The sequence below is a fragment of the Bombina bombina genome, chromosome 6 (assembly GCF_027579735.1).
Source record: "Bombina bombina isolate aBomBom1 chromosome 6, aBomBom1.pri, whole genome shotgun sequence".
NCBI classification, from domain to species: domain Eukaryota; kingdom Metazoa; phylum Chordata; class Amphibia; order Anura; family Bombinatoridae; genus Bombina; species Bombina bombina.
Window position 1 is genome coordinate 111,634,835 of NC_069504.1, and position 24,574 is coordinate 111,659,408.

At 37.8% G+C, this 24,574-nt stretch overlaps 1 protein-coding gene across 1 annotated transcript in view; it reads right to left on the bottom strand.

Moving 5' to 3' along the window:
* The window catches only part of SYPL1 (synaptophysin like 1), a 122,228-nt gene extending 107,721 nt beyond the window's left edge, over positions 1-14,507 (bottom strand). Inside the window, exon 1 of the mRNA XM_053716564.1 lies at positions 14,317-14,507. Within this exon, the coding sequence (XP_053572539.1) occupies positions 14,317-14,385 (69 nt within the window). The 5' untranslated portion in view covers positions 14,386-14,507. The remainder of the gene's footprint in view (positions 1-14,316) is intronic.
* Positions 14,508-24,574: the final 10,067 nt, after the last annotated feature.

Consider the following 24,574-nt stretch of genomic DNA (forward strand, 5'->3'; position numbering starts at 1 on the left):
AGCGAGCAACAGCTCCTTCCTGTTTTGGTGCAGAGGAAGTTGATGCTGCTCCTGCTTTGAAATTACGAAAGGAACGAAAATTAGACTGTCTAGTCTTAGATTTGGCTTTGTCCTGAGGCAGGGCATGGCCTTTACCTCCTGTAATGTCAGCGATAATCTCTTTCAACCCGGGCCCGAATAAGGTCTGCCCTTTGAAAGGTATATTAAGCAATTTAGACTTAGAAGTAACATCAGCTGACCAGGATTTTAGCCACAGCGCCCTGCGTGCCTGAATGGCGAATCCTGAATTCTTCGCCGTAAGTTTAGTTAGATGTACTACGGCCTCCGAAATGAATGAATTAGCTAGTTTAAGGACTCTAAGCCTGTCCGTAATGTCGTCCAGAGTAGCTGAACTAATGTTCTCTTCCAGAGACTCAATCCAGAACGCCGCTGCAGCCGTGATCGGCGCAATGCATGCAAGGGGTTGCAATATAAAACCTTGTTGAACAAACATTTTCTTAAGGTAACCCTCTAATTTTTTATCCATTGGATCTGAAAAGGCACAGCTATCCTCCACCGGGATAGTGGTACGCTTAGCTAAAGTAGAAACTGCTCCCTCTACCTTAGGGACCGTTTGCCATAAGTCCCGTGTGGTGGCGTCTATTGGAAACATTTTTCTAAATATCGGAGGGGGTGAGAACGGCACACCGGGTCTATCCCACTTCTTAGAAACAATTTCAGTAATTCTCTTAGGTATAGGAAAAACCTCAGTACTCGTCGGTACCGCAAAATATTTATCCAACCTACACATTTTCTCTGGTATTGCAACTGTGTTACAATCATTCAGAGCCGCTAACACCTCCCCTAGTAATACACGGAGGTTTTCCAGTTTAAATTTAAAATATGAAATATCTGAATCCAGTTTTGGATCAGAACCGTCACCCACAGAATGAAGTTCTCCGTCCTCATGTTCTGCAACCTGTGACGCAGTGTCTGACATGGCCCTAATATTATCAGCGCACTCTGTTCTCACCCCAGAGTGATCACGCTTACCTCTTAGTTCTGGTAATTTAGCCAAAACTTCAGTCATAACAGAAGCCATATCCTGTAATGTGATTTGTAATGGCCGGCCAGATGTACTCGGCGCTACAATATCACGCACCTCCCGAGCGGGAGATGCAGGTACTGGCACGTGAGGCGAGTTAGTCGGCATAACTCTCCCCTCGTTGTTTGGTGAAATTTGTTCAATTTGTACAGATTGACTTTTATTTAAAGTAGCATCAATACAGTTAGTACATAAATTTCTATTGGGCTCCACTTTGGCATTGCAACAAATGACACAGGTATCTTCCTCTGAATCAGACATGTTTAACACACTAGCAAATAAACTTGCAACTTGGAATACAATTCAATTAAAAACGTACTGCGCCTTTAAGAAGCACAGAAAATCTATAACAGTTGAAAATTAATAAATTGAAACAGTTATAGCCTCAATCCTTGTAAACAACACAACTTTAGCAAAGGTTTAATCCCAATAGCAAAGATAACAAATTCTGAAAGCAGGAAACAATTACAGAATAAACGTTTTTTATCACAGTCAACTATAATTCTCACAGCTCTGCTGAGAGAAATTACCTCCCTCAAAATAAGTTTGAAGACCCCTGAGTTCTGTAGAGATGAACCGGATCATGCAGGGAATACAATGAGCTGCTGACTGAAATAACTGATGCATAGAAAAGGCGCCAAAAAACGGCCCTTCCCCCTCACACACAGCAGTGAGAGAGAACAGAAACTGACAGAAAAAGATTAAGCAACTGCCAAGTGGAAAAATGGTGCCCAAACATTTATTCACTCAGTACCTCAGCAAATGAAAACGATTTTACATTCCAGCAAAAACGCTAAACATAATTTCTAGTTATTAAACAGCTTTATGTACTTCTTACAGTGTAATTCTAGTGAAGTACCATTCCCCAGAATACTGAAGTGTAAAGTATACATACATGACATTATATCGGTATGGCAGGATTTTCTCATCAATTCCATTGTCAGAAAATAAAAGCTGCTACATACCTCTATGCAGATTCATCTGCCCGCTGTCCCCTGATCTGAAGTTTACCTCTCCTCAGATGGCCGAGAAACAGCAATATGATCTTAACTACTCCGGCTAAAATCATAGCAAAAACTCTGGTAGATTCTTCTTCAAACTCTGCCAGAGAGGTAATAACACACTCCGGTGCTATTTTAAAATAACAAACTTTTGATTGAAGATATAAAACTAAGTATAATCACCATAGTCCTCTCACACCTCCTATCTAGTCGTTGGGTGCAAGAGAATGACTGGGAGTGACGTAGAGGGGAGGAGCTATATGCAGCTCTGCTGGGTGAATCCTCTTGCACTTCCTGTTGGGGAGGAGTTAATATCCCAGAAGTAATGATGACCCGTGGACTGATCACACTTAACAGAAGAAAAGGTTGTTATTCTGAAACGGCGCAAATTGAACCGGCGTAAACCGAGGGCCACCTGTAATTATAAACTTTCCTTTTCACTCAGTGTACCATTGCTTCCTGGCAATCAAGAAACCCAAGTACACTTTACACAACCCAGTCAAACACAGCATTTCCTTAACCTTAAGTAACTCTATAACTGTCAAACAGCTCAAACTATTCATATGATTTTCCATTTTTACACTTTTCAGTGGTGATATTCTCTAACTGAACCTGTATGATGTCTGCACTTTCTAATAAGCCTCATATCACACTCAAAATTACGAAGCAGGTTTTTTTGTCAGCCCTATAGACACAAAAAGCATTATATTCCCTAGCCCTGGAGCCTTTCTGAGATTCATACTCCACATAAAGATCCCCTATCCCTATGGCCCCAGTAACATCCACAAACCACATGAGACTAGTGCTTAAGACTCCCAACCATGTATTTCCTGTTAGTCATATGCATACAAGAGAAAATCTATATATACATACATACATACATACATACACAAACACACACCACGATTAATCGCGGATGCGATTTTAACAGCAATTAATCACAGCGAAAGTACACAATTTATAACCCCGCCCACTATGTCACCTAAGACGTACAGGAGTGACATAGTGACTGATTGAGCTTAGGCAGCCATGTCGGATCTAGCTGGAGGGATAGCCGGCCATGGTGTGTGTGTGTGATATATATATATACACACATACACACACACATATTTATATGTATGTATGTCCTCTCAAACAAATACACTACAGTATTTATAATCCAAACATGTAAAACATTTGTTTTCTGTTCCATCATCCACTTATTTTAACTTCAATCAACATCTCATTCTGTTTCAGGATGTAATTTCCTATTAATTAGTAAAATTCAATACATTATCAATCTGTGGAACACTAGTAGCAAAATAGACCTCAGTGCATGAATGTACTACCTTAGTTTAGTGTGGGTATCAGGTGCACTCCCTTTTTGACCCAAGCATGAATAGAATGTGCATAAAGTTCAGGCATTGATAACATTGCAAAGATCTTGTTGACATGGGATTTTAATCAGTTGATTTGATACTTGATAATAAAAACAACAAATACCACTACAGTTCTGACCCTGTGATGCTTGGATTTTCATTACCTCCCTTACTACATGTGGAGACAATATGCAGACAGTTATTACCCTGTTCTTACTGATGTCAGGCAGTTTATGTACTTATTTTTATTTATAATATCACATCTGTGTAGGTCAAAAGACCATCTGCATCCTTGCAGCTAATTTCTATTACCTTTTGTGATGGCTGACAAACGTATTTTTACATGCACACTACCTCATATTAATATGGCAGCACAGGAAATTCATCAATATGGTTTCTGAACAATAAGGCCAAAAATAAATAGAAAAAAAATAAATATATATATATTTGTTTTAATGCTTGTAAGGCTTGTCTCTGTCCAACAATAATGCACCCCAATTCCACTTCCTGTTATGGCCGACTCCAAAAAAGGTTTGTTTGTTTATATTGTATTTAACTATTGATCTTTGACTGTCCAACTAAGATGAATTTGCATTCTGCAGCTTCCAGCACTACACAATCATTTGGGTATAGTATAATGGGAATTTTGTGGCTAATAATAATAATAATAATAATAATAATAATAATAATAATAATAATAATAATAATAATAATAATAATATATATATAAATTCCCATAGAAAAAAGGCACTCACTGGACACAGTATCCAAAATTTAATTCATATTCAGAAACATCTCATAAAAGAGATTATATATATATATATATATATAAAAAAAACTTTTTCTGTGTATTAAGACCAACCAAGCATACAAAGGCAGGTCACATGCATTAGTTTTTACCGTCAGTTACACCCCCTGAGTGGCAGTGACATTACAGAATTCAACCAGCCAACATATCCTCTGTAAATAAGAGACTTAATTAATTTAATTTGTGTTGAATTAACACTGCTATAACTACAGTTGCACTATTTCAATACTTTCAACCTTTCGTTGTCATATCCCTGGCATACTTTTAAAAATCACCCAATGTGTCAAATGAATAGTTTGAACTAAGAATTTACAAGTAGTACACATTTCATTAAAAAAAAAAAAAAAATGTTCAAAAACTAAAAACAATATTTAAGCTTAATTGATAAATTTATATCATGGTGGTGAGAGTCCACAAGACATTGCACAATTTTTTAAAGGGCCACTAAACCCAAAATCTTTCTTTCATGATTCAGATAGAGAATACAAATTTAAACAAAATTACAATTTACTTCTATTATTTATTTTGCTTTATTTTTTTAGATATCCTTAATTGAAGAATAAGCAATGCACATGTTGAGCCAATTACACGAGGCTTCTATGTGCAGCAACTAATCAGCAGCTACTGAGCATATCTAGATATGCTTTTCAGCAAAGAATATCAAGAGAATAAAACAAATTAGATAATAGAAGTAAATTAGAAAGATGTTTAGAATTGCATTCTCTTTCTAAATCATGAAAGAAAAAATGTGGGTTTCATGTCCCTTTAATCCCTCTCACGTCTCTGATATCTCAGTCTAATAAATAGCTGAGAAAACGAGAATAATCAAGAAGAAAAAGAGGACAAAAGCAGGAAAAATGAGGTGCATACTAAACCATACTTAATGATTGCTTTAACCAGGAAGCAAAAGTAATGACTGCAGTCTTCTGGCTCATACGTTGACAAATAAAACTTTTTTTTAAATTTTAAAAAAGATAAAATGGTAACGATAAGACATAATGTGACTAGATCTAAAACAAATATCTGATACCAGAATCTGATAAGCAACTTGCAGAAAAGTCTTTGACTAAATTATCTTTTGAGAATTTAAGAATTCCCGAAAATTCAGAGAAATACTGGCAAAAATAATGTTTATCACATTAAGAAAGAGGAATTAAAAACCGGTGGAAAAAACAAGACACCCTCTTATCTTGTTACAGACTGAATTTCCTAAATAAAAAGCCCATCATTATCTTGTCCAAAAAAATTAAATCTAGTTTAAGAATCAAGAATCCAATCTACGGCCGTTAAATTCAAAGACCTGAGATAAAGGAAAAAGAAGAATACTAAGTCAGTGGTAAAGACCAAATAGTAAGACTGGACATCCAATTTAAGTCTGCTCCAGCGTTATTATGCAGAACTGGCTTTGCATTCACAATTACTCATTAGTGATAGAGCTTGATTCTAGCTACGAGTGGTAAAACAGATGAAGGAATAAAATGAAAGTTAGTTGAAATAAAAAATAGCTACAGGTGCTTCCCCCCCCCCCCCAATAGATCTGGCAAAGCATCTGGAAAAGAAATCTTTTTTTTTTTTTTTTTTAAAGAGACCCCAACTAGTAGAAAACCCCTTGAAGGAGAAACCCTTCTACCAGATGAAGAAATTGTAAACCTAAGCAATCTGCCTCATAAACGTTCCATTGTAGTATGTGAAATAAAGAAAGAGTACACTACTCAGTTCAAGTGACTTCCAGCATTGGCAAGGAAAATAGAGGTTACCCATCGAAAATCAAAATGACACAGCAGTGACATTGACTAAAAAAAAAAGTCAAAAAGGGATGTCTTATTTGAGAGAAGGCCAAGCATGAGAAACAAGAAGACTGCACACAATTTGAAGATATTTATTGGTCACCTCGCCTCCTGAGAAAATCAACTCCTTGCGCTCTCCTCAACTCCCAGACCATGCTCTAACTCAACAGACTGGTATCAGTAGAAATTATAGTACAAGAGGGACGAATAAAGAATGCCCCCAGAAGACTGTTCTAGGGGGGGGGGGGGGGGGTGTGTGTATACAATAATAGTGCACATCAATTCAAATAATCCCCATTAAGAGCTATGTGTAAATAACAAGCTCAGCATTTATCATGCAAAGCATAGTCCCAAATCAACCGATTTAATATAAATAATCCAAATGATGACTCCTATTTTATTTCTGAGTTGCACGTAAGCCAGGATTAGTTGTAATACTAATGCTTTTCCTGACATAAATGCTTGGAGACCTATCTTGACTTCATCAACATAAAGCTACTAATTGACACTACTATATTATTACTTTTTGGAAATTGACTATTTGCAGTTTTTCATTATCTTTGCAAAGATTTTTTCTTAAAGTAAGAGTGCTGTTATTTCCTAGTCGTGGCCACATAAGATTTTTGTGACTAGGTATAAATTTCAATGCTGATGCACACTGCAGTGTGTTTCAATATGTATGTTGAATGAATGCAATGTGTGAGTACTTGATACTTTGTATATATATATATATATATATATATGTATATTTGTTCAGCTTTACTAATATTTGCTTGATTTGTTTCAGTTCTGGATTTGGAACTGTGTAACAATAAATATGTGCTTTAGATAAATATAAAGAGTGCTGTATTCCCTGTCTTTTTAAAGGCCTAATATTAGATTGAGGCTTTTTTTTCCTTTTCTTATAGTGTTGTATAAATTGATTAATTAAAAGGTGTGCACCATAACAGGCTATTATACCTGTGAAAATTTAAAGGGCCATAATACCCAAATGTTTAAACACTTGAAAGTGATGCAGTATAGCTGTAAAAAGCTGACTAGAAAATATCCCCTGAACATCTCTATGTAAAAAAGAAAGATATTTTACCTCAAAAGTTCCTCAGTAGCCACCTCCCATTGTAAAGGACTTCTAAGCAGCATATTAGTATGTCTGTCCTGGAACATCTGAAAGGATGAGCATCGTGCACTCTCATATTATTTCACCAATCAGGTAAAGGAAGCTTACTATGAAATCTCATGAGAGTTAAGTAAAATCTCATGAGATCACAGTAAGATTTCATGACCTCAGCACTGCTGATGCTGATTGGCTGCTGTTCATTTCTTCATTTTTTTTTTACCTGCAGCTGGGAGCAGCTGAGTATAACTTTTTACACAGAACTTACTCTGCTGAGCTGAGGAGATTGTCAGGTAAAATATCTTCCTTTTTTACATAGAGATGCTCATGTGATATTTTCCTGTCAGCTTTTTATAGTTATACTGCATCAGTTTCAAGTGATTTAGCATATGAGTATTATGTCCCTTTAAGTACTGTGTATATGGAATAAGTGTTATTTTTTACCAGGATTAGTTGTAAACTTATACTGTCCTGAAAAAAGGTGAAAAGTAAACGTCTGTAGACGTCTTTTAGGCTAAGGTCATAACCAAAAACACACAATACCATGGGCATAAGCTCATTTGAGTAAAGCAGTTGGTGCTGTGCACAGACCAACTAATTGCAAAACAACTAATCGATTATGAAAATAGTTGTCAACGAATCTCAGAATCGATTATCATTGATTATATTGATTAGTTGTGGCAACTCTACTTTCTAATAAAGAATCTGGAGTACCTCAATTATTCACCTTCCTCCAGTGTGAGGCAAAAGTTAAGACTGGAATATTAGAGACATAAAAGCTTGTGAAATTTTGGGTATCTTTGCCCTCTCGTAGTGGCCAGGAATTGAATCCCAGGTGTAATACCTTGTGGACTCTAACTACCTTATGTCATGAATACCCCATGATTCAGATGCTAAGGGGTTAACTTTCTGTAGTTTTGTGCTAAAAACACATTTGATTTATGAAAGAAAAATGTTTTTTTTTTTTTTTTTTTAAAAAAGAACTGTGTTGCTGTGTTTGTGTGTGCATTAGATTTTTCTTTGGTATGCCAGACCCCTCAAATACTTTGTAGTATACACAGAAGAGACCTTTATGGCTCAAACTGTCAGCAGAGGGCATGATGGAACACAGAGCCTCAAACCAGGAACTACACTGGGGTCAGTGATAGGACAGCCAGCTCTGTGTATAAATGCTTTTATCAGAAATAATGTTTCAGGAACATAAAGAACGCAATATATATGGGGTCTGGTATCAAAATACTCATATCCCTAAGGGATTGCCTCTGTATACATGCACTAGATTTACCTAGTAGAAATGATGTGTTCTATAATTTCAGGCAAAGACTAAGAGTTTATTGACTGTCGTAAAAGATAAGGCGCTTCCCAGCCCCTGCAAAGAGGGAGGGACAAGCAACCTGATCTCCTAAACTCTTGTATAAGAATTTTGTGTCTTAACAATGAAATGTTCATTCTTACATGGGAAGCTGTTACTGACAGAGTAAGGGACCAGTGTTTCCCGCCATATCCCTGGCGCAGATACCAAAGACTAGGAAAGTGTAAGGGCTTCTGATATTTTCTCCTTTGTATTTTAAACTATTTGCTTGTGTAATTCTATTTGTTAATATCTTTTTATTATTAATGCATTGTGCTAATATTTCGCATAATAAACCTTCATTTATTAAAGGGACATAATACTCATATGCTAAATCACTTGAAACTGATGCAGTATAACTGTAAAAAGCTGACAGGAAAATGTCACCTGAGCATCTCTATGTAAAAAAGGAAGATATTTTACCTCACAATCTCCTCAGCTCAGCAGAGCAAGTTCTGTGTAAAAAGTTATACTCAGCTGCTCCCAGCTGCAGGTTAAAAAAAACAAATTAAGAAATGAACAGCAGCCAATCAGCATCAGCAGTGCTGAGGTCATGAACTCTTTTACTGTGATCTCATGAGATTTGACTTAACTCTCATGAGATTTCATAGTAAGCTGAATAGGGAAATAACATGAGAGTGCATGATGCTCATCCCCTAAGCTGTCCCACACACATATGCTGCTTAGAAATCCTTTACAACGGGAGGTGGCTACTGAGAAACTTTTGAGGTAAAATATCTTTCTTTTTTACATAGAGATGTTCAGGAGATATTTTCTAGTCAGCTTTTTACAGCTATACTGCATCACTTTCAAGTGTTTAAACATTTGGGTATTATGGCCCTTTAAGCTTAGGCCTTTGTCTAATATTTGAACCACGTTACTGAAAGAGACTGGTAGTAGTAAGACTGTATATTTTAGGTTATTTTCTGCTAAATTGTATTCTGAGAGTTAATGTGTAAGTCTGGGTTTTTTTCCTTAGGATTTTCCCTTTAATAAATCATAAGTGGTGGCAGCTTGGAGTTATATGGTTTTTATAGTGTGGGTGGCATTAAAGGGGAGTTTGTGGATTGTTTTCTGAAGTCTAGTACAGACCAGACAGTGTGTTAACCCTTGCACACTCTGAATTAAGTCACAGGCTTGCCTGGAGTGGCTAGATTGTGACAGATTAGTGACAGTAGAAGGGGTCTGATAACCCTTTCTGTGCCAAACAAGTGACTGGCGCAGGGTTGGATAACCCTGGTCGTCACACCTTATAAAAGAAAAATTTATTCTGAAAAACAAGCAAACAAAAAAAAAAAAAATACAAGAAACAACAACAACCTTTAGTTTCAACAATTACTTCACATGATAGTAAACAGAGATTGTAAAATAAAAATGTTCATTTAGCTGAAGTAAAGCAAGTTTGCGGTATTGTTCTTTATTTATTTTGGCCCCTTTTCTTGTAAATTAACTCTGAAAATTAAAAGTTTTCCCATTTGAAAAATTAGGAGTGCCTCTGGCAGACTTCTCAAATCTAACTGCCACATAATCTGTCCCTAAATAGCCTCAGCAGAGGTTATCGGATAATACGTTTAGTTAACAAAATGTTGTCTACTCTAGTTGTAAATCCAGATTGGCTACTCCAAATAAAGCAAGTGGTAAATTGGATTTGGCCATTAAAAATCAATTGCAGAGAACAAGGTGTAAATCTGTTGAATAGCAAGAGAACTTTGTTTTCCGATGTATATAAATAAGTCCGGACGGGAAGGGGGTTCATTGAAAAATTCCACAGCCATTGTTTAAACAATTTATCTGGCCCCCTCTAATTGGCTCAACAAAAAAAGATTAGATGAGGGAAACAAAGTTTTCAATATGGCAGCACCCATTATTCCACTATCTATCTATACACACACATTTTATACTAATACAATAAACGTTTTGTTTTATTACAAAGTCCAGTGAGTGCCTTTTACTTGGGAATGAAAATAGATACTGTATATCTTTCTTTCTTAAGTGCATTCTTTATACTGCCCTTTTTGTTTTTTAAATAAAAAATAATTTAACTCTTAGAATAATGCCTTTTCTTAAAGGGACAGAAAAGTCAAAATTAAACTTTCATGATTCGGATAGAGCGGGTCATTTTAAACATCTTTTCAATTTACTTCTATTATCTAATTTGCTTATTTTCGTATTATCCTTTGTTGAAGAGAATAACTATTTAGGAGTAGTAATGCAATACTGGGAGCTAGCTGCTGATTGTAGGCTGCAAATATATGCCTCGTTATTAGCTCACCCAATATGTTCTAGCTCCCAGTAGTGCATAACTGCTCCTTCAATAAAAGGATACCAAGAGAATTAAACAAAGTTGATAATAGAAGTAACTTGGAAAGTGGTTTAAAATTCTATACTCCATTTGATTTATGAAAGAAAAATGTTGGGTTTTAAGTCCCTTTAACTGCTCCCAGAGAGTGCAAACTGGCAAGAACCAAAACATTATACACAGGGATTGCTTGTTCAGTGCAGAAGCTTGTGTATATACATGTACCTACTTGGCTACATTAAAGAAGACCAGATTAATTTTCTTAAAGGGACATAAATCTGCAATTAAAAAGTGTAATGCAATTAAAATGACCACTTTACCCAGGATTTTGTACCTACTCCAGGCTGTCCCCGTAGCTCTCCCCAAATGGTACCTAGCTCAACTTCAAAGGCACATAAATGCTTTTATCTGGGGAAAGGGTAAACCTAGGATTAACAAATCCAACATGTAAAGAGCAACAATAAATGGAGGGCTGGGTCTGCCAGACTTATCAGTATATAATAATGCAGTCGCCTTACAAAGAATTCTGGACTGGCACAGAGCAGGTGACTCGAAGGCCTGGGTATCCCTAGACTCTAACATCCTTAGAGTTCCTTCAATGGGTGCTCTTTGTTGGGTACCAAAATCCTTACGCCCACCATAATGTAATGACTTAATGATTCACAAACACGTTTTTGACTCGTGGGATAATATTAATCACCACCAGACGCATCTTACTGGGGCCCGCTCACCCCTTTTTCCCATTCCACTGAATGCCGAGATGATAGGAGGGTTAGATAGAGGACAACAGAGATTAACTGAATGGGGATACACGGTACCACTAAAAGAATTTACGCTTCGCGGGAGGCTGGCGGGGAGAGAAAGTCTGAATACAGTGGCAGGGGGACGATACTCCAACTGGCTAAAATATTCTCAATTACATCATTTTATATACACCTCACCACACCAGAAAGACTTTCTTAGGGAACTGACCCCATTCGAAACTCTTTGCACAAGCACAACCCCACTACGACACTCGCTGTCCTTAACACGTAAGCTTTTACAAATAGAACACATACACACGCTCCCCTCGTATACGTCCAAATGGCACTAGGAACTGGGACATGATCTGAGTGAGGAGGAATGGAAAAAGATCTTTCAAAACACAAAAAAATCATCATGCTCACCCCAAATGTTAGAACTTAACTTTAAAGTGCTGATGAGATGGTACTTGACCCCCTCACGCATTCATTCCATCTACCCAGAGGCAGGTAGTAACTGCTGGAGAGGCTGCCCTACTAGGGGCCAATACTTGCACATGTGGTGGGACTGCGATAAAATCAAGCCATTCTGGTGCGAAATAGAAACTTTCTATAGGCAGACACTGACTGAGGAATTTGGGCTGACACCTAGAATAGCTCTGCTAAACGACCTCCCCCCATTCCCTTGCAAACTGAGACTCAGACTATTACAAATAGGCATTACAAGCGCTAAATCTCTAATAGCACAGGCCAACACTATTAGAATGGATTAACAAGGTCTCAGATATGATAACACTTGAGGAATATGGTTACTATAAAAGGAAGCAGATTGGCACTTTTGCAGACATCACATTTATTTGGGAAGAACTAACTACACGACAGGTTCCTTTACTTACGTCAATAACAGAGTTCCCTCTCTCCCTGCCTCCCTTTTCCTCCTACTCCTCCTTCTGATACCTATTTCTGGTACCCTCCCCCTTGAAGGAATGGTGGTTCCAACGTTTATAGTTAAGTTTATCGTTCCAAAGTTATGAATATAATTTTTATATGGAGCAACAAATCCACACACCCGTGTGATAATATCATCCAAGTCTATACACTGGGAGAAGATTGTAAAAGACTATTTTTATGTATCTGAAGATTCCCATTTTATTGTCCTGGTTCTGTATTTATTTTTGGATGTCAATAAAGCTCTTTGGGAAAAAAAAAAAAAGTGTAATGCATTCCAGCATTGTCTTAATGCTCTACTGTGTATTCACCCCCCCCCCCCCCCCAACATACACACAAAGTCATCCTCAGGACAGCCTTACACTTCTGGTCTGGAAATGAACAGAGACGTTGAGATAGAAAGAAATGGAATGCGAGTATCTATCAATCATCTGCGATGTTTAGGAAAAGATTTTCAGTGCATTACTAATCCAGAGCTGGCTTTAATTAAGTGCTTAACCATGTTGAAGGAGGTATAGGCAAGCAGAGGTACAATAAGAAAATGCATCGAACACATTAGATAATTTTCCTGCTGCAATAAGTGTGTCAAATGGTATGTCCCTACACTGCAAACCAGAGCAAGTTTTAATAACATATGCCTAACTTCAAATGGTAATACTTATTTATGTGCCGCTCTTTGATATATAAAATACTTGCTGGTATATACTATGCATACATTTATAACCCCTGGAATGTATTAAAATTCCTGCAATAATATTTAGTTATGCAAAACTATTAAAATCTAATGGTTGTGGAGCCTGCGAGCTCCATATACTTTTGTTCATTTTCCATTTTTGTACCTGATGGTAATTTGCACCAATAAAAATTTAAAACCAAAAAAAATAAATTAAAAATCTAATGGTTGTTTTATTTCTAGCATTGGGATTGCTATATATATATATATATATATATATATATATATATATATATATATATATATATATATATATATCAAATATGAAAAAATTACTGTTACTGCATGTATTTAAAAAGTATATTTTCCATTTTAAAAGTTATTATTTAAAGTGGAAAAAGATGGATGATGTGTTAGACAGAAATTATAAACACTACAAAATATCCACTTTCAAAAGTCAAATAATGACATGAAATTAGAACTGTACAAGACAGTAAAATATTTTATATGAAATATGCTTTTAGGCTTATTGAGCATTAGGTCTTGGACACTGTAATGTGTTCTATGATATATTAACAAGTCAGAAACTTGAGAAATTCCATAGTAAATATTAAATGGATTCCTTTACTAACCAGAAGAAACAGATTTAATTAACTAACAGATGTGAAGAGGTCTTCAGGACATTCCCACCTCGTGATCATGACAGCAGCTCCACCCAGACTTGGCAAATAAGAAGCTGCAGCCAGCGCCCAGCCCAGATATGGAAGAGCATTGTAATAAAAAAAATAAGATCCCTCATCAGGGAGCACAGGATGAGGGTATTTTTATTAAAGGGTGCTGTATGGTGTAATCATAACAATGTCAGGTGCGCACAAAGCACAGGAGGCTCTCAGTAATCACATAACAAACCATCAGGGATCTACAATACTCATCCCAACACCACTAATGACACAAGTTACACACGTGAGACCCCTGCAACCCTATATAAATAAACACCTAAAATCATGGGCCTGCGTAAACACGCGCATCTGACACACTCGTGACAGTAACAGAATACACGTGTGCCGAGTGTAAACGTTTACAGTGTGGCCTATAAAGTTTGTCCACAACCCTCCCCCCTTTACTGTCACAGGCCCCACTGCATGGTACTCACCCACTCCAGGATTTTGATGAACCCCAACGGCTCCTTGAGGGGGCCAAGGTTAAGCTGTATACCAGACATGTTTTGTAATAAGAGACGGATAGGTGAGGTAGAACTGGCACCACAGCTAACTTACAGAGTTGTCAGATCTCCTCCTCCGCTACCTGAGTCAGCCGGTTCATTTCCTCCGTCAGCAAAGCACCGCCCCAGGGCGGGAACGTCAGTCAGCTCTGCCCCTTTCTGTCATAAGTTACTGCTGTATACATTTCACTTAGCTTGTGCGCTTTGCTTGATTATATATATACATACATTTATATTACATGGTTTACATATTTTGTTAGTGATTGTTTTACTATTTTTCTCAACGTCAAGTCGTCAACATATCCATTTGCTTAATTTAACAAAGCGCTCCCCTTACATGTATTATTTGTTAACCGTTTCTATTACGTTCTACGAGTTAATTTTTTTGACGTTCAGTCAGTATGGCGTAAATAACGCTCCCCCTGTCGTTATCGGCTAACTTATCTGCCCGCCCTTTCCTCTTCAGTCTCCCACCCACCGCTTACTCAGGTAGAACTTTTCATGTCCGCCTACCGTCTGTTTCCTAAAGCGATATCCGTTTTGGCTTCCTTTGCTCGATTAGAACAGCTCCCTATGTTGATGTTTCTTGGTCAGATTAAGACCATTGCATTTATTGTTTTCTCTCTGGTTATTATGATAAGATGTAAAACCATATCTGAAAGAATTTGCAACTTGTTTGTTTTTAAAAAAATACTGAAAATGTGTAAAAAAATAAATATATATATATATATGTAATGGGACATTAACAATCTTTAGGCACTGTATTGCAAAAAACTACATACAAAAATAAATGTTTTAAAACTCATTTTGTTAGTCAAGTGTGTTTGCTTTGACAGATAAAATAGAGCTCCTGCACTGAAAAAGCCATCACTGAATTGCTGAGTTTTGAATCATGCAGAATACACTACAGCCTCCAGCTCTTGAGGAAGTGAAAAACCTAACAGTCTGAGTTAAGAGTACAAGAAAATTGGTTAAATAATGAAAGTATACTTAAACACACCATTGAATGTATATAATTAGGTGTTTAACCCTTTAAGGACCAGCGACGTTCCCTGTATGTCGCTGGTCTTTCTATTGGAATTGTGTTATAATAGCGTGGTCTCGCCACCAGCGGCAAGATAGCGCTATTTACGGTGACCAGTAGAGGAGAGAGGGGTATAATAGTACGGCCCTGCACTAAGGGAAATAAGAAAACCTTAACGACCGGCGACGTACATGGTACGTTGCAGTCCCAAGGGGTTAACTCCTGCAAATGTGTTAAAGGGACATCAAACCCAAAAGTTTTCTTTCATGAGTCAGATAGACCATACAATTTTAAACAACTTTTCATTTTACTAATAGATTTGCTTTGTTCTCTTGGTGTAGCTGAAAAGGGAGACCAACTCCATATTAAAGTGATGGTAAAGTTGGACCCTCAGGAATAGGTAGTTGGATTAGAATAGTTACACATACTAAAGTCGATAACTTTTTTTTTTTTTTAGAAATGTATACATAAATATTATAAAATTACATTTTATATATTGTTCCCTACCTATTCTTCCTCCGCCCCCTCAAGTTCCAGCTTCAGACAGTCAGTGACGTAGAGATCGGTCCCACCCGCTCTCTACGAAGGCATCCACAGGCACTCCCGAGATCGGCAATGGTGCACATGTGCACTTCACCACTATCTGGTCCGATGTAAACAAATCACAAGATTCATTGTTTACTGCTGGAGCAGAGAGCTGTGGACCGGTAGCTTTTTTTTTTTATGCATTCGTGATCCTCCTTGACCAAACAAACAATTAAAGCTTGTGCTTCTGTCTGGTAATTCATTGACGTCATCCGGTATTCCCTGATGTTCCTTCTGCACATACGTTCACCATGAACGCGCACAGAGTCATGGATCGTTCCAAAGATAAGCGCATGCGCAATTCATGAAGGGGGTGTTTGCCCTTTGGAGCTGGGTGCCTATCGGCCTGGAAATCAATTGGCTACTTTAGTACACATGATGAGAAAAAAAAGAACTTCAGTGCCCGGTGGAGAAGCTGTATGAAAAATATTAAACTTTTATTGCCCATAATTGCTCTATAAGTATATTTTAAAGTAACTGATGAATGAAAGTAACCTTTAACTTTAGTGATAGTTACAAGGATATTTTCAACATCTATCGAGTGTACCATCATCTTAATATTTAGGGTTTTGGAATGGGATTTCTAACAAGCTCATTGTGATGGTCAGGTATCTGCATACTTTTGGCCATATAGTCTATATAATTATACAATATTACATAAATTTTAAAATTACACTCAATTCTGATTTCCTAGAGGAATATTTTGACAATATGCCTACTTTTACCCCGTTCATACTCACTCAACAAAAGAAAAAAATTGTTAAAAGCCCATAACATAGTTATTTATTAGTTCAAATAACCATGGATCTATAAGCCATAACATCAAATACAAAGAAAATCAGGCTAACCATTATTGACAGGTTATATTAATTACTAAGACCATCACTTCAAAGTTATAAGGACATAAAACCCTTTTCAAATGTGGGTTATATTATTATGTTGAAGCGGTAATAAAGGCCTCTTAAATAGTGTCAGACCCTCTCCTCAGAAAAAGAACCATTGCTAAGATGTATTTGTCATTGTTATAATCCCTGATGTCCTATATACCTATGCTCTGTCAGGTGATCACCGTAGTCACAATTATTAATGGATAGCCACCTAGGCATATGACGTCACCATTGGAAGAGTGTATTCTTCTTAAATCCCAGAGCACCATAAAAGGCAACAAGTTGACAATTGCAATTTCTACCGCAATCCTCTGCTACCTAAAGGGGCTAGAGGCCCCTCATTTGAAAATGTGTTATGCTCTTTTTCATGTGTGGGTTATTGGGAGGCCGGTAGTAGTAGCTTAAAGGGACACTCAATCAAAATTAAACTTTCATTATTCATATAGAGCATGCCATTTTAAACAACTTTCAAATTTACTTCTATTAACTAAATGTGCACAGTCTTTTTATATTTAAACTTTTTGAGTCACCTGCTCCTACTGAGCATGTGCAAGAATAAGTGTGTATGCATTTGTGAATGGCTGATGGCTGTCACATGGTACGTGTATGCATTTGTGATTGGCTGATTGCTGTCACATGGTACAGGGGGAGTGGAAAGACACATAACTTCTAAAATTGTCAGAAAGAAAATCTACTACTCATTTGAAGTTCAGACTAAGTGCTATTGCATTGTCTTGTTATCTTGCATTTGTTGATTATGCAAATCTACTGTGTTGACTGGTCCTTTAAAGGATATAGTAGTCAGGCAGGTCGGGTCAGCAATGGTACTGGCAGAATCTTGATTGAAGGAGGTGTTGGGGCAAGCAGAGGTCCAGAACCAGACAGGCAAATAAGGCACCAAATCTGTAGGCAGAAGAATAGTCAGGAACAGTCGAATGGTCAGGGCAGGCACGAAACAGTAGAGTAATCCTATAGGCGCAGTTGGCAATGATTGAGTAATACTGTAACTAGAATAGCACACCCAGGAATATGAAATCCTATATATCGGCAAGTGATACCAGTAGAAGTACGCTATTGAAACTACTTGGTGCGGGAAACAATGGAGGCGCACTAAACTGATCCGTTACACAGGAATAACGCATTTCACAAAAGTAAAGAGCAACCAGGGTTGCTAAGGACGCAAAAGTGAAGAACCAAGTTATGCTAAATCCTGAGGTACACAAAAGATACAGTGCGCAGTCGCACTGAGCCTGACATCCTCTGTGTTTTATGGGAAGGGGTTGTAATGGGGGTTCTAAAAGTGCCCCCCTCTCCTGAAACACTGTACAGGTGTTTACATGGGGCCGGTAGGGTTAAAGATTTACTTTCTATAGGCAAAATGCAGGGAGGGTCTTTAAGCAGTGCAGAGATTGCAGTTCTAATGGGATACAGGTGTCTGTTAATTAAAACTACTTAAAGGGACATGAAACCCAAATGTTGAAGCACATTGAAGTGATGCAGCATAACTGTAAAAAGCTGACTAGAAAACATCACCTGAAAATCTATTCACTCCCCACTGTAAAGAGACTTTAATTAGCCAGTCAGGATGCTTGTCCCAGGACAAGCTAGGGAGTGTGCATCTGCCATGTGCATGCACAGTCATGTTATTTTCATATTCATTTTAAGTAAGTTCTATGAAATCTCATGAGATCGCAGCAAAGGCAAAGCTTTACCTCAGCACGGCTGATGCTAATTGTTTTTTTTTCCAACTTGCAGATGTACAGCAGCTGAAGTAACTATTTTCACAGCACTTACACTAGTTAGCTGAATACATTTTGCGGTAAAATATCTTCCCTTTTTACATAGAGAGGCACAAGTGATATTTTCTTGTCAGCTTTTCACAGTTATACTGCATTACTTTCAAGTGATTAAGCATATAAGTATTATGTACCTTTAAGCCAGCAGCATTGCTCTCAAGTTACCACAGTCAGGGGAGAGATACTTAACCTGCTGGATATGTGGCTGAGAGCTATAAGCTACCTGGTATCTGAGTGAAAGAGTACGGTTTTGTGGTAAAGAAACCCTGCAGTGGCACACTATCACACACTGTGCAGACATGGGATTTGATGATGATCCAAAAGCTTTTCTAACTACTTTTGAAAGAAGGTCTTGCAGTGCCCAAAGAACAGTGGGCAATACGATTGGCCCCACAGCTCACTGGAGAAGCCCAAAATGCCTACAGAGCTTTGAGGGATGAAAATGCAATGAATTATTATCTGGTGCTTGCAGTCATACTGAACTGAATCCCTGAGAGCACCTATAGACAGGGGAATCCTTGAGAGCACCTATAGACAAAGGTTTCCTCAAGAGAAATTTTTGCCAGGTTCTTGCCTCCGAGTTGTGATCCAAGTTCTGAGGGATATTTATGTTGGAGGTGACTGAAACCAGAGACCAGGTCAGCAAGAGATTGCAGAGCTGATTGTTGTTGAGCAGTTAATTGATATCCTGCCTCCTGGAGAAAAAATAGTGGGTATGTTGTCACCAATTTTCCACTATTTATGAGGTGGTAAATTTAATGGAAAATTATTTGTTTGCAAAAGAGTTATACTAGCAAATTTGAGAAAAGGAGTTATCAGCAGGGACTGTCTAATACCAGATCCAAACCCCGATCACAGTCTTCAGGGGAGCCCTTCTAAAACAACAAAGGACAGTAGCTGATCAGAGTTGGGGTTTTTCCAATCATGTGACTTCACAAAAGGGTTCCCCAAACAGTCAAGAAAGACTGAAAAGGAACATGATACTAGACCCTCCCCCACAATTACACCAACATTGATACAGTACGCAAGCAAGAATGTTACTGTGGGGGACTGTGTTTTTCCTGTGGGGAGGTAGGTAATTTAAGGCATGACTGTCCATATATGAAATGTGCTTATGCACAATCGTATACTGCAAAAGGGCTGTGTGTAAAGACCAAGTTGATTACGTTTGTCACACTTGTACAAATAAATGGTCAAGAAGTTTTAGCCCTAGTAGACTATGGTTGTAGCCAGACTAGTATGTCATACTCTTATGGGAAAAAGTAATGTTGATGCTAAGAGGATGCATATTGCATGTATTCATGTTGATGTTAAATCTTACCTTGTAGTTACAGCAAATGTTACTGTCCAGGGACATAATATGCAGATATTAGTAGGGGTGGTACCAGTCCTTCCCTACCCTATCATTCTCGTGCACTGGGAAAGCTTTGACGCAGTACTGGAGTCAGCAAGTAAGGGGGATACCCTAAAGCTATTTCCTCTTACATCTACTTCAACTAAGATGATAACCTCAAGAAGTTCTCTTGGGTAGGAATTTCAAAAGAGATACTGACGTACTAGGGCACCAACTTTCTGCAACGTCTACTGAAAAAAGTGCACTCTTAAAAATTAAAACCATTAGGACATCAGTTTACCATCCTCAAACTGATGGCCTAGTGGAGCTGTTTAATCGAAAATTTAAATAAATATTACATTTAGATAGAGAATACAATGTTAAACAACTTTCCAATTTACTTCAATTATTTAATTTGCTTCATACTCTTGTTATCCTTTGCTTAAAGTTTATCTAGGAAAGCTCAGGAGCAGCGAAGAACCTAGGTTCTAGCTGCTGATTGGTGGCTGCGTATATATACAGAATGTCATTGGCTCACCCATTTGTTCGGTTAGAAACCATTAGTGCATTGCTGCTCCTTCAAAAAATAATACCAAGAGAATAAAGCAAATTTGATAATAGAAATAAATAGTAAAGTTGTTTAAAATTGTATTTTCTACTTAAATCATGAAAGAACATTTTTGGGTTCCATGTCCCTTTAATCATAGGTAACCCATAATGCTCCACTGCTCTCTTTTAAAGGGACACACATCCAAATTGCAGGTATAGAGAAAAATGTGGCCCAGTAAAATGAACAGTGACTGCATAATGGGACAAAAATGAAAATTTAAAAGTGTATTTAATTCATTAAAAACAAAAAGGATTGAGTCTCAGTACAGTGTCAGTTGCTAAGCCGAATAGTTCCACTATTTTTTTATTTATTCTTTATTTATACAGAGATGACAATTTCCATACACAGATAATATTTCCAACCTTCATCGGTTGTGGTTTCAAAAGAAAAAAAATAATAGATAACAGTTACTATATTATGTGTCCTTGCTGTTATTTGAGTTTGTTATCCTTATGTTTGTTTAGTCCACTTACCTTCAGTTTTTCTTGTCCTCTCTTCATTTTTTTTTTTTGCCACCCTCGATTTCCCTTCTTACAGTCTTATCCCTTACTTCACACTGCTTTAAGTCTTATGAATAATCTTAAAACAATGATCTGAACAAAAAAACGGTCTTACATAGATTAAACATTTAACTCGTTATAGTTCATAACAATAGCTACTGTAGTGAGCGATTTTCTTGGTTGTTTAACTTTCAATATTGGCTGACCTCCCGGGGTGCCAGTCTCTTTGCTTCTTTTTGATCAGGTTTTGTCCGTGTTTAGTTTCCTGTTACTTTTTGTGTATAAGAGTTCTTTTAACTCATCTGCTTTCAAGACTATTACCCTTCTCAAATCTTTTTTTCCCTGATTTGACTTGTTGATCCAACTCTGTCTTGTGTTTTGAATCTGTCTGTCAGTCCATTCTATTTGCCATTCCCCTCTGATCCATGCTGCTAGTAGGTATTCTGTGTTCCTAAGTGGGTAGAGGATTTGCTTTTGTAGGGTGTCATCTAATTGCTGTATGTACGGCCCCCACTTTTTCATGAAGTGTGGTGTTCGTTTCTGAATGTCTCTTAGGGTATCTGCTTGTTCGCGGGCCATTTGCTTTTGGATGTTAAGTTTCAATTGTGCTAAGGTGGGCACGTTTCTTTTAACCAGTTCTGGAAAATCATGTTTCTAGCTTGTAGCAACACGTTGTGGACTAGTGGCCTTACTTGTTTAGGTGTCATCCCAAGAGGAGATAGAAACACTATTAACTGAGGAGAACTCTCAAGTTTAAGGAATAGTATGGAATTTAACCAGTGTATGATCATGCCCCAGAATTTGTACAGTTTGGGTCACTCCCAAATCATGTGTAGAAGGTCTGCCTCCTTTTTAAGCATTGTGGACATTTGCCTGATGCTTGGGGGACCCACTTTTTATATACTTTTGGAGTGGTATACGCTTTTTCCAGTAATTTGGTCCACTCTACACTGATGTGTGTTAGCATGTCCTTATTAGTATGGTCTATTAGCACTTTATATGTGGGTGTTATAATGGTCGATCCTTGAGCTTTCAAAGTTTAGTAGTCTGTTAACACTGAGGGTTGAGTCTGAGTTCTTTGTGGTGTAATTAGCTATTGATGTAATGTTTAATCGTCAAGTAAGCAAAATGGTGTGTCTGTGGAAACTGGTGCCCACCTGCATGTCATTGAATGTTTTAACTCTGGTTCTCAGTTTCTCTACAGCCTGTGACAAGGTATGCAATCCCTTCTCCTTCCATACTCGAAAAACGTTTGTGTTTATACCTGCTGGAAATTCTGGGTTCCCTTGTAGAGGGAGGAATTTCGTGATTTGATAATTGAATTTTAGGTTTTTTTTGCAAGTTTTCCTCTATGCCTGTATTGGTTGTTGCATTAAAGATTAATTGTTAAGAAGTTTATTAATTTGCTGGTTTGGCATGTGTGGTATTGCTCTTAGTGACCATGGTTTTATTATTTGTTCTTCCAATTGTAGTATGGTAAAATGGTTTTGCCCCGTTAACCAATCTAGAACATATTTCATCTGGGCCGCCCAGCTGTAATATTCCAAATTTGGGACTGCTAGGCCCCTGGAGTCAGTTGTGGCCATAATTCTGTGGGAGTGTATTTTATGTTTCACATTTTTCCAGATGAAGGCAAATATTGATTTGTTTGGAAATTTAAGGTTTGATTTATTTATAATTTCAGGTATCTTCTGAAATAAGTATAGTACTTTAGGAAAGCTTATCATTTTAATGAGTCCTACTGTACCGGAGATTGATAGAGGAAGCATTAACCTTCTTTTTATGAGATCTTGTGTATCTCTAAATATAGGTTTGTAGTTTAGGTTGTACCAGTCTTTGGTATTAGTAGAGAGTTTGATTCCTAGATAAGTAAAAGAGTTAGTTACAATCTTAAAGTTGTAAGGTAATAAGGATGGAGATGTTTCTGAGTGAAGCCATATTAGCTCTGATTTGTCAGTGTTAATTTTATAACCTGATATTAGGCCAAATTGTTAAATAATTTGTATAGTTTTAAGGATATGATTTTTGGGTTCTGAATGTATAAGGTTATGTCATCTGCAAACAGAGACAGGTGACATCTTACTTTGTCAATACTCAGGCCTTCCGTTTCTGTACGGATTTTGATTGCTAAGGGTTCGATGGACAGCTTAAACAATAAGGGGGATAGGAGGCACCCTTGCCTTGTGCCTCTTCTAAGTGGGAATGGTTGAGAGGGTTCTCCATTAATTAGGACTGAGGCCTGTGGGTAAGTGTATACATTTTTTATTGTTTGTGCAAAGAGTCCTTTTATGCCGAAATTATCTAGCGTGTGGAAAAGGTGATTCCAGAGGACTCTATCAAAAGCCTTTTCGGCGTCAGCTAATAGAATACAAGCGTCTGGTGTTTTGTTCTCTACTTGTTTTTCTTTGTGGATCCAAAAGTAAGTACGTATGAATTGCAGTTTTCTAATGTTTACCACAGAGGATCTCCCTTTAACAAAGCCTGTTTGGGCGGAGCCTGGAGGGGCTGAGGAATGGCTGCCTAAGAGGAGAGCTCCGTTCAGGGTAACAATACCAAAGGTAATCTGGACATAAGAGAGGCAGAGTATACGGAAAATATGTGATCGCAGGGAACCCTAAACACCCGGTCACCACTTTGATGGCTCTGGAACGGGAGTCTTACTAACACGGAGGATATTTCAGAAGGGGCCTGTGAAGAGACAGATCAGACGCCATTCCTACAGCTCACGTGGCGCTTATGTGAAACGGCTGCTAGAGCTCACACAGTTTCCTCCGGAGGGGAGCAGAGGAAGGCGCAGAGGTGATAGAGGTGAGCAAAGCAACTTTGAGAGGGAGTAGAACTTAATACTGACCGGAGGAGGAGGGAAATAAAGTAGCCGGATTCTGCAGCTCCTAAGCTACGGCTCAGCAGGCACGCAATGGAGACTCGGTTAGTCAGGCCTGCTCAATAAATGTTGAATACAGATTTTCCCCAGGGACATTTTTAAGTAAAAGGGGTGTCTGAAAAGTACTGCTTGTGACCTTATATACCACAGTGAGGTGTTCAATAATGGTGAAACTGGGAAGTATCCCATAAGTGCAAATAGTGAAATGGAAGTGCTGGATGCAATGTAATAAAATGACATGACCGGAAAGCTGCTGTGCACATAGCAATAATCCAGAAGATATGAGTCGGCTCATGATTTAAGCACACTAAAGCTTACTTTCTTGCATTATATATTGTTCCCTGGAGCTGAGGATCGCATCTGCTTATCTGAAGGGATCTTCATATTTGTGTTTCTTCAAATGCTGTGTTGGTGACAGAAGGGTACTAGTTGCTTCCTAGCAGAGGGTCTATATACACTATTACAATCCATATACAGCCATCAAGAGCAAAGTGACATTATTTTATTGTTTACTCTATTCAGGGGGGAGGAAGAGGAGTACTAAGATGGCTGCCAAAAAGAATGCCAGAG